The sequence below is a fragment of the Neltuma alba genome, unplaced genomic scaffold, assembly GCF_004799145.2.
Source record: "Neltuma alba isolate B1F8T4 unplaced genomic scaffold, ASM479914v2 tig00001721_pilon, whole genome shotgun sequence".
Lineage (NCBI taxonomy): Eukaryota > Viridiplantae > Streptophyta > Magnoliopsida > Fabales > Fabaceae > Neltuma > Neltuma alba.
The window spans coordinates 18,810-28,643 of NW_021632582.1; the positions used below are offsets into that span (position 1 = coordinate 18,810).

Consider the following 9,834-nt stretch of genomic DNA (forward strand, 5'->3'; position numbering starts at 1 on the left):
GAACTTACGGTCATCGTCTCTGCCTCCTCTCTGCTCACAAAACCTTTTAATTTCTCAGCTACCTGTGCCAGAAGGTCACCGAAATATTTTCTTACGTCTCAAACCAACGATCCTACGCTCTTCAGACATGTCGTCGGAGAATCAGCCGGACGATGCCGTGAAGCTCAACTTCAAGGACACCGAGCTCACCTTGGGCCTTCCCGGTGCCAAAACCGGTTCCAAACGTGGATTCTCTGACACCGTTGATCTTAATCTGGCCACAACCCAAGCCACCGATAACGACCATGGCTCCGCATCTGCTAAACCTCCCGCACAAAAGTGAGTAACCACACAAAATTAGATTATTCTCTATCTTCTATCTTTTTGAGCCGATTAATTCCTTGATGGGATATATATATATGATTGATTGAGTGTGTTGACGACGGCGCAGGGAGCAGATGGTGGGGTGGCCGCCGGTGAGGGCAAGCAGAAAGAGCGTGATGAAGAAATGTAAGTACGTGAAGGTGGCCGTGGATGGAGCTCCATATCTCAGAAAAGTAGATCTTGAAATGTATCAGAGTTATGAGGAACTTCTAAGGTCCTTGGAAACTATGTTCAGCTGCCTAACCATCCGTACGTATTATATATATATATATATATCTCTTTTTGGATCCCCATATATGTGTGTGCGCGAGCACTATGAAAAAGAATTATTAAATTGTGTCCATGGACAACAATTAGGGATGATTTAGTCTTTTTATGTGGATGCGAATATGATTTGCAGGCAATGATTTGAACCAGAACTCTGAGAGGACGACGAAGGTTAAGGCGGAGAGTGGAAAGAATAATAATGGAGGCGAATACTTACCCGCCTATGAGGACAAAGATGGTGACTGGATGATGGTCGGAGATGTCCCATGGAAGTAAGCGATTTGAGTTAATTAATAATTATTATAACTATGGATTATGGAAGAAATTCGTTAATGATATTCATTAAATCTTTTGTTGTTGTTTAGGATGTTTGTTGAGTCCTGCAAAAGAATAAGGCTGATGATGAGCTCGGAGGCCACGGGCTTAGGTCCGAGAAGAGGTTCAAAATGAAGGTAATCTAAGGTTGTCCGTAAAGAACTAATCTCATGACTCATGTACAGAGGCTTCGATCTACAAACCAACTTGTGGGTTTGTTGGTTGGTTGGTTAAAGAGATGATTAGAGCAGATTAAGGAAGTGCTATTAGTAATCAAAGGAATAAAGAGATAGAGGGAGAGAGAGAGAGAGAGAGATTATGGATGTGGTCTGTAAATTGCTGATAATTCTGTCGTCTGTGTTTGTTTTGTACTGTAATACAAATGCGAGTTTGATGTTGAGGCTGATGTATTTCCTATATCCCAATTTTGTAATCCTTAGTTACAAATCATTATCTCACTGTCGTGGTCTGAGATCTATATTATACTTCACCCATAGTGTCTCTTCCTTTTCACAAGTTTTTCAGACATTACAACTGTATCTTTAATCCTTTTCTTCTTCTTTTTTTATAATTATGTATTGAAAACCTGGCCCAATATGATGTTTTTTTGGGGAACAATTTGGCCCAATATCAAAAGCCTGACTCATATATCTTAAAAAATATGTGCTTTATAAAAAAACATACATACGTGCTTTATAAAAAAAATTGGTGCTGTTGTGTTTTCGTGATCTCAAAATTTTCACCTTGAGAGTTTTTAAGTCCATTATCAGATTACACTACTTCAACAAATCCAAGATTCAAGTCGTCATGTTTTCCCCCATAGAACCCCAATGGTGATGGACATTTGGGCCGCTAACATCTTATATTGTCCGGCCCAATTGGATGGGGGATCACTGACCAAGTGAAATTAAGATGAAAAATTTTAAATATATTAAAGAGTCGAAATTCCTCCTAAGAATCATCGTCAAATTTAATCAAAAATGAAAAATTGTAATTTGACATTGGAAAAAAGAAGAAGGGGCAAAGACTCAAGTGAGATAATAAATATGAGAAAATTACCCATAAGTATTAGGTATAAAAAATTAAATAAAAAAAGACCCCCATTTCATTTAATATTAATACATCTCCATAAAATTTAATTTTTATAAATCGGGTTATACTTCTCTGATTCTTAATATAAGACCCATTTAACTAATTTGATTAGATTAGATAAGTTAGTTAATTATAAGAAATGTGATACGTTTTTCCTAAAATACCATAATCATCTTTCTTAATACCCTATCTTCCTCTTCTACTTAATTATAGTTGTGAGAGTATCTATAAGGGTAATTTAGAAAAAATTGATAAATATGAAAAATAGATCTTATATTTAGGATCAAAACCAACTCAACAATTACGTCTTATATTAAGGACCGGAGGAGTATTATTTATAAGTAAAATTTAACAATTTAATGCTTATCAATAAATTTTTCCTATTTATAAGTCAAGTTACATCATTTACAAACTCAATGTCCCATTCCAATACGAATGTTCAAGGAACCAGGTGTCTCAGGGTGGATCCTTACGCGGTCAAGTACCAAAAACTACTAGAAAATTACCAATCACCAATATTTTTATCAGGAGACCCTCCTATATATTGCACGAAATAAAGGGGGGAAAAAAAGAAGTCAGATTATTTACAGCTTGTGAATAATATTACTTATTTTTCTGTATAAATAGTACTGATGTTGATATTGATTTAGTGACAACCAATATAGTCTGTACATGTAGGAAAAACAGAGTAATATACACAGACTGATCTCTGTTGATGATGACACTAACTAATGCCGAAGGATAGGCCAATTCTCTCTAAGAACTGAGGGACTATGGGAAAATTACAAAGAATTCCCAAGTAAGAAAATTAATTACTAACAAGTCTCTTGAAATTAAGTTATGACTAATAAATCCCTTAAAGAACTTGTGTGAAAACACACCGGATAAATTGTAAATTTCCTTAGATTGACTTGCAAATGTTGAAAGAGGAATTGCAAATCACCACAATGAGGGGAAAAAAAATTCCCCAGCTCTTCTAATATCTGCGAGTCAAACTGAGAAATTTATAATTTATTCTTCTTTTTTTTTGGCACAAGTTCTTACTATAGGTCTCTTGAAGATCTGGAGGAGGACTTGTAAATCACCGCAAGATGAAAAAAATTGCATTAAGTCCTTTTCCAGTATTTGCAGATCAAATTAAGACACCCACAACTTATCCTATGTGGATTTTCCTCTAGCACAAGTTCTTTAGAGAGACCTATTAGTAATAACTCAATTTTAAAAGAGCCATTAGTAATTTACTTTCTTACCTAAAATTTCCCAGTAATTTTCCCAAAATCTAATCCCACAAATGATCAGCCCCTAAAGGTTACCTAGACGCCAAGAATGGGGTTTCTCCCCTCATCAATTTCAATGGTAAGGAGATGCTGGGGGTCTGATCCATTTGGTCCCTCAGAGTACAGTGTAGGAAGGTAAGCATGGTATGCCGGCAAGTATCGAGAAACAAAATCCCTCACCTGGAAAATCACCAACCATGGAATAAAGCTTGGTCAGTCCTCGCAAGTTAGAACAGACAAAATATCATGATTTATACTCCCTGCACTCTTTTTTATAAGACCCCTTTTAGGATGTTTCTCTGGCACAAATTTCCTTAAGCAATTACTACCTTTTTCCCCCAAAAAATACCCTCTGTTTTGGAAATAGGCATTAACTAAGTGGCGCATGAATTCATAAAATACATAGGGGCAGTTTTGTAATTTCATTGAAAATTTATTTTTTGATCTTGGCGAGGTGGTTAAAAAGTTCCTTATGAAAAGGACCAAAGCAACAGCAAGGAAAATCGCAAAAGAAGACCTCAAAGATTGGAAAACTGCATAAAGGAATATATTTATAAAAATTATTGTCAAAACCAATATTATTCCTTCGTTCCTTAATATAAGACCTATTTAATTAATTTGATTAAATTAATAAAGTTAGGTAAGTTAGTTAATTATAAGAAATATGACATGTTTTTTCTAAAATACTATAATCATTTTTCTTAATCCTCCTGTTCTTTTTCTATTTGATTATGGTTGAGAGAGTATCCATAGGGATAATTTAGAGAAAATTGATAAATATGAGAAATGGATCTTATATTTAGGACTAAAATTAACTCAACAATTGGGTCCTATATTAAAGACTGGAAGACTAATATTTTAATTTACCCTAATTTACAATTTTTCTATTTTCAAGGTCCTTTTTTTTTTTTTTTACAATTTTTCCAGAAAAGTAACACATCCATGCGTGTATCTGTTTATGGTGTGAGCAAGAGTCTTGGCTCAAGCAATAACTACTTTCAAAATCTCACGTCGTCTATGGAACAGAGAAAAGGCATCAATAGGAAGATAAGGAACAGACCTCTTCATCAGACATTCCAGGATTGCCAGCCTCCCTCATGGCAATCTCAGCCTGCAGATTAGAAGAGGACATGGCATGGAATTATATAAAATGGGAAAGAGAAAGCCTTTTTCTTCTCTGAGGTGGTTAAGGTCGTTAAAGCAGTCTACCTGCAGCCGCCATTGGTAGACACAACTTGGGTCCGTTATCTTGATGACTATCCATGACTTTATGAACTTGTCCCATGCATCATAATAAGCTTCAAGGTTTTTATTCACGACTTCTAGCTGAGAATGTAAGCACAATTGTTTTTCAGTTCTTTAATTCATAATAATGGGCTAAGGAATCAGCATTATCTGCAGTATTTAACTCGATCTGCAAATTAAGAAAAGGCACTTCTGTAGATTCTGACCTGGGGATCAACAGCCTTTACAGCTTCCACTGGAAGGGGCTTGAAACCAAGCATCCAACCTTCGAACAACACAACCTACACGAACATCGATGGATATGGGGGAAAATGAACAATGTGAAATACTTATAAAGCTTGACAGAAATGGCAGGGTTTTTTTTTTTTTTTTTTTGGGGTCATCATCATGATCAAATTTGTCACTTTCAAATGCAACTCAATATTGTTTGATTCTCTTACCGTCAGCGGCCCTTCAATTTCAGGCCAGGTTGAAGGATCAGAACGGTCACCTCTTCCACTAAATGCTGACTGCAAGTTTAAGTATAATTTCACTATAAAATGCCATGAAATCAAGAATTGCCTGAACAACCAAATTATGCAGATTATGGGCTTACTTTGTCATACCGAGGCAACTTCATCTTCGAACCTGAACATTTCAAATTGAGAGAAATCAAATGTGAAATACAATATCATAGAGAAAGAAGATTTAAATATAGAGACCGACCTTCTTTTTTCAAATTGGTTAAAGCGGTCAGAGTTTCAATTGACAAATCAAGATCATGGCTTCCAGCATTTCCACGAAACTGGAAAGAAACAGGGCAAGAAACATGTTTCAGTTCTCACGAAGTCTAGACCTCATAGCGTTCTATTAAGACAACATGCAGATAGTTACCTCAAGAAGTGCATTTCCTGGATTTGATTCTCTTAGTTTACTCTACAATCAAAATATAAAATGTCATCCAAGCAAGAATTATCAAGACAAGGACATTTGTTGGAATGGGAAAATGACAAAGAAAGAATCTTTCCACATACCTGACCCTCATGCGTCAAATAAAAATCATCTATAGATATTGTTGCAGATTTCCTATAGTTTTCCATGCATCAGAGATTTGTTACTAAAATGTCCTTTCTAGATAGTCTTTATGAAAAAGGGTAAATTGTCTTCCAAAAAAGACTATGGTTGTGACAGAATTCAGAGCCTACCTGCCAGTTGTTCGGAAAAGATAATCAAGAGCAAAAACCAGAGTTGTTTTTCCACATCCCTGGGGAGCACTAAATCCAATCTAAACCACAAAAATTGAAAATTGTAAGGCCCCTTTTGAAAAATAAATAAATAAAATAACTTGGCTTTTTCTAGCTTTTGCTGCAGTTACAGCTCATGCAACATGAATCATTACAATATTGTCCGAGCTGAACAACTTTAGTCATACTCTATAAAAAAAAATTAACTAGGACAGTTGAGCCCTCTGCATTGCAATGCATTTATGGAGTCTGAATAGTGAGCTGCACAAGTTTAAGGTTAATGAACGTGACTTGCTATAGATTTCATATGGTATGATGATAAACAAAGACACAGAATATGAGAAATTGTAGTGGAAACAAACAAACACACACACACACCCACCACTAAAGGAGGTATATCTTCTCCATCTTTGAACTTTGACTGATGCTCAGCGATTTGGTCTTCACACCAAAGAAAGACTGGTATGTAGTAATGGTAAAGCCTAGCTTTTTGAGGGACAGTTAGGTACAATTCATTGAGTTGGAACAACTGGCTTAGCCTCCGACCATACATCAACCACTTATCTATGGACTCAGCCACCTTTTCTGGTGTCAAACCTGCTTTCTCCATCAAAGGTCCTGAGCATATAAAATCGTAAAGGTCCTGTACAGCTGAAACTTCAGCAGGTTTCGTGGGGAATACAGAATGCAAAGGACCCTGTCTACACTCATTGCTAGTAACAGAGCTAAGTGGAGTGAAATTATGTTGCAACCATGAACTCCCACTGCCTGCATGAAGAAATCATAATTATATATTAAAGATCTCATACGCAAATTCTTATAGTATAAGAAAGTGGTGATCAACAAACCAACTTCCGGGAAAACGAAATTCCATAATAAAATTAAGAACGAAGACGCTAATTCTTTCAATCTCTGATTAACATTAGTCCAATGATATGCCAACAAATTTGTATAAGGACTCGTTGGTCATTTTACTTTTCTTCTGCTACTGCACGTACGCAAATTGTACCCTCTGACGATATGATACGAGAAACCTGAATTTACTCCTCTCCATTTTCTCTCTCTTCTCTCTTCCCAAATCCCAAGCTTCTTCTTTCCATTTCTAGGCTCTGAGCACATCATCCAAAGTGGAAAGTACTTTCATTTTGCAAGCGCAGAGATGGAGCTCCACCAACCAAATGAAACCATTATAAATTGATGTGTAAAAGCATATATACAAAATGTGTCTTTCAAATACGGGAAAATATCTGTTTTCTTTTCAGTGAAGAATCAAATCATAGTTCCATGAGATAATTGAAATTTCAGAGAATTAGTTATTATATGGGAATTAATGAATTTGGGGCAATTAGGTAACTAAAGCTAAGGGATGAGTAGGGAAAGGGGTAGGCTTGCCAATAGACCAGGACACGAATGTCCAAGAACAAGAAACATAAAATTGAGGTCAACCTCTGCTTCCGGCCGAACGACGATGAGAATATAACTGGGGCCTTAACCAAAACAATAAAATTGACGAATAAAGGAATCGAAAACACAAATCCCAAGTTAGCGACTATTTCAGCCATGGGTACCAATTATGAAGCTCCAAACTTCTCAGGAACAATTCGATTCTTAATAATTCTTCAGAATTCTGAATTAACTAACATCTTACCCAATATCTAATAATTCATATTCGTCCGAACTCCCAACTAAAGTATTAAACCTTAATTTCCTTCCCACCAAATCTCCACTGGTCAGTTAGTCCGAAATTGATTGTTTTCACCCTCTCCATTCATAAAATATCATATCATCCAAACACCAGGAAACAAATGACTAAATCAAAGAACCCAACAATCCAATGGAGGAAAAGCACCTGATTTTGTGGAGTGTGTCGGCATTTTAGAGAACTTGGAACAGTGAGATTGATTGGGGGAAGAACACAGAGAATTAGAAGAATAAAATAATTTACAATGGTTAGAGTAATAGCCATAGTCGCTGGAACTATAGTGACAGAAAGAAGGCGAAAGTGTAGGCTGCAATGGCTGAGATAAGAGGTTCAAAGTCGCCATTTTTCAATCTGCTTCAAGCTCGCTCTCTCTTCCTTACTGCAACAGAACTCAGCTATGGAAGTGGCTTAGCTGCCACATACTCCTCGTCTTCCCCTCTGTGGTGAAAATATTGGAACGGAGGGCCATACATAAGACGCAGATTTTTGCATTTATTTACATTTTTATCAATAAGATAGTATTCTTGTTTTGGTTCTTCCCATTAATTTTAATCAATGTTTTTCACTCGCTGTTTTGGAGCCATGTCCCTCCTTGATAGAAAACCAACAATACTTGTGTCTCTCGTTAGTCACTGTCCGTTTTTATTTTTTGGGCCACAATTAGTCATTTTCTTTTCTAAAAGAAATATCTCTATAATCGTTTCACCGAAGCAAAAAAGAGAAGAAATATCTTTATAATCAATTATTCAAATCCTGTATGATTTAATTTTATTTTTCAATTGTTTACATGATATTGATTTTCAATTCTCAGATTTATTTTATCTTTTTATTTTTGCTTCGCAGCCTGACAAATTTATATTCATATCAACTTCATACCACTAAACTGCAAAAATAATTAGAACAAAATCATAAAACATTTGCTTAAAAATTCATACCAATAAAAATGAAATTAATTTTTTGTTATTATCTTGTTTAATTAACAATATTTGTTCTTTGCTATTAAAACTAATTATGTTAGTTAAACAAAATCGATTCTCATCACATTCTTATAGAATTTTTTCATCATAAATATCATATGAACAAAACATAAACATGTACATCCCATATCCATGCATATGTAAGTTTTCCTCCAATAGTGATATTTCCTCTAATTTTGAGTTCAGACTTGATTTCAGTTAGTTCATTAAAAAATTATTCTCTTGGTCTGAAAGTATTGTTTGTTTTGTCGCAAAACTTGTGGCTTTCCATAAAATCTACAAAGAAGGAACATACATACTAACGAAAGTAATGCATAGTTTAGTTGAAGGTGAACTTCCAAGAAACTACAAAGGTCACTTGTCAATTATGTTAACAACAAATCATTACATCAAGTTTAAAAGTATTAGAGGCCACATGTTTTATCATGGGGTTCTTCCTCAAACAACATATCAAGAACCCCAGAAAAAGAAATGGCCATTAAATGTACAGGAAAAGAATGGACCAATGAACAGAAGTTTGGGGGTGGGAATTAGGTGAGACAGAGACATGAGGGCCTTGGATTCACAATGAGCAACTCTCCTTCTATTTTGTATACACCATACCATATCTGTTAGAACTAGAAGTCCCTTTAGTCTTGACTTGTTAATCACTCTCTATCTTCAGAACAGAGTTTCACGCAGTTTCGGCGAAGACATAGCGGCCACATTTTTGAACTGCTAGGGAAATTTTCACAATGATCATCATGCAACTCAATACAAAATAGGTCTAATACTGTGCACTAGCACTTCAAAAATTAGAGGAGGACTAGAATTTTAAACCAGCTTAGCTTTTGTGCTATCTCTAGTGTACCTTGTCTTGTCTGTACTTCATCCGAATGGCACTTAAAGGGCAGCCTTTGGTATTCAGTTGAAGATCTTGCAAAGCTACAATTGTGGCTTTTAAATCTGATGCCTTATACCTTGAATAGTGTTCAAGAGTTGGATTCTGCAGAAAAAAACAATGAAGGTCACGTTTTGTGATACAAATATTGTCGCCTATACTACCATATTCATTCCAAAATGTATTGTGGTCATCAATTTACCCCCAATGTTTTCAAAGAAGAAAAGCATTCAATAAATCCTGACCTTCACTCTATCAATAAAACATTAAAAGAGCCGCTTATGAGGTCAGGACATGCTTGAAGTAATTTTCAAAATGGTGGGGCTAATTTGATGGAAGCAGTGTCCAATATGGTAGTTTAATCTAATACTCCCTCCATCCCTGATTATAGTCCTAATTTTTGGATTTGTTGTGTTCCTAATTACAAGTCTCATTACAAAGTTCTCAGTGTTACTAAGAGATTTTTGCTAAAATACTCTTTATAAAGGATCAA

At 35.6% G+C, this 9,834-nt stretch overlaps 2 protein-coding genes and 1 long non-coding RNA gene across 3 annotated transcripts; 1 reads left to right on the plus strand and 2 right to left on the minus strand.

Moving 5' to 3' along the window:
- LOC114762171 (auxin-responsive protein IAA23-like) lies at nt 1-1,458 on the plus strand. The gene is made up of 4 exons (XM_028951632.1): nt 1-318; nt 431-612; nt 764-902; nt 996-1,458. Exons 1-4 carry the CDS (start codon nt 128-130, stop codon nt 1,078-1,080), a joined length of 597 nt encoding a protein of 198 aa, XP_028807465.1. The 5' UTR covers nt 1-127; the 3' UTR covers nt 1,081-1,458.
- Nucleotides 1,459-2,617: 1,159 nt separating this feature from the next.
- LOC114762150 (D-glycerate 3-kinase, chloroplastic) lies at nt 2,618-7,921 on the minus strand. Its single transcript, XM_028951611.1, has 12 exons — nt 7,632-7,921; nt 6,165-6,550; nt 5,744-5,823; nt 5,573-5,624; nt 5,433-5,474; nt 5,265-5,343; nt 5,155-5,186; nt 5,000-5,068; nt 4,766-4,840; nt 4,524-4,640; nt 4,375-4,425; nt 2,618-3,494 (listed from the first exon to the last, which is right to left on the minus strand). The coding sequence occupies exons 1-12, from the start codon at nt 7,825-7,827 to the stop codon at nt 3,351-3,353; spliced, it is 1,323 nt and encodes a 440-aa protein (XP_028807444.1). The 5' UTR covers nt 7,828-7,921; the 3' UTR covers nt 2,618-3,350.
- An 875-nt stretch (nt 7,922-8,796) lies between these two features.
- Nucleotides 8,797-9,639, minus strand: LOC114762145 (uncharacterized). The gene is made up of 2 exons (XR_003742227.1): nt 9,312-9,639; nt 8,797-9,175 (listed from the first exon to the last, which is right to left on the minus strand). It is a non-coding gene; the product is annotated as an uncharacterized LOC114762145 (long non-coding RNA).
- Between the last annotated feature and the right edge of the window lie 195 nt (nt 9,640-9,834).

Bases quoted from the DNA above. Each gene is read 5' to 3' on its own strand.
- LOC114762150 (XM_028951611.1), bottom strand. From the start codon at position 7,827: ATGGCGACTTTGAACCTCTTATCTCAGCCATTGCAGCCTACACTTTCG. The intron at 5,069-5,154 runs GTAAGCCCATAA...TTAAACTTGCAG, and splicing joins AGTTGCCTCGGTATGACAAA to TCAGCATTTAGTGGAAGAGG. The intron at 3,495-4,374 runs GTCTGTTCCTTA...GTGATTTTCCAG, and splicing joins CTGGAATGTCTGATGAAGAG to GTGAGGGATTTTGTTTCTCG.
- LOC114762171 (XM_028951632.1), top strand. From the start codon at position 128: ATGTCGTCGGAGAATCAGCCGGACGATGCCGTGAAGCTCAACTTCAAG. The intron at 319-430 runs GTGAGTAACCAC...ACGACGGCGCAG, and splicing joins GCTAAACCTCCCGCACAAAA to GGAGCAGATGGTGGGGTGGC. The intron at 903-995 runs GTAAGCGATTTG...GTTGTTGTTTAG, and splicing joins GTCGGAGATGTCCCATGGAA to GATGTTTGTTGAGTCCTGCA.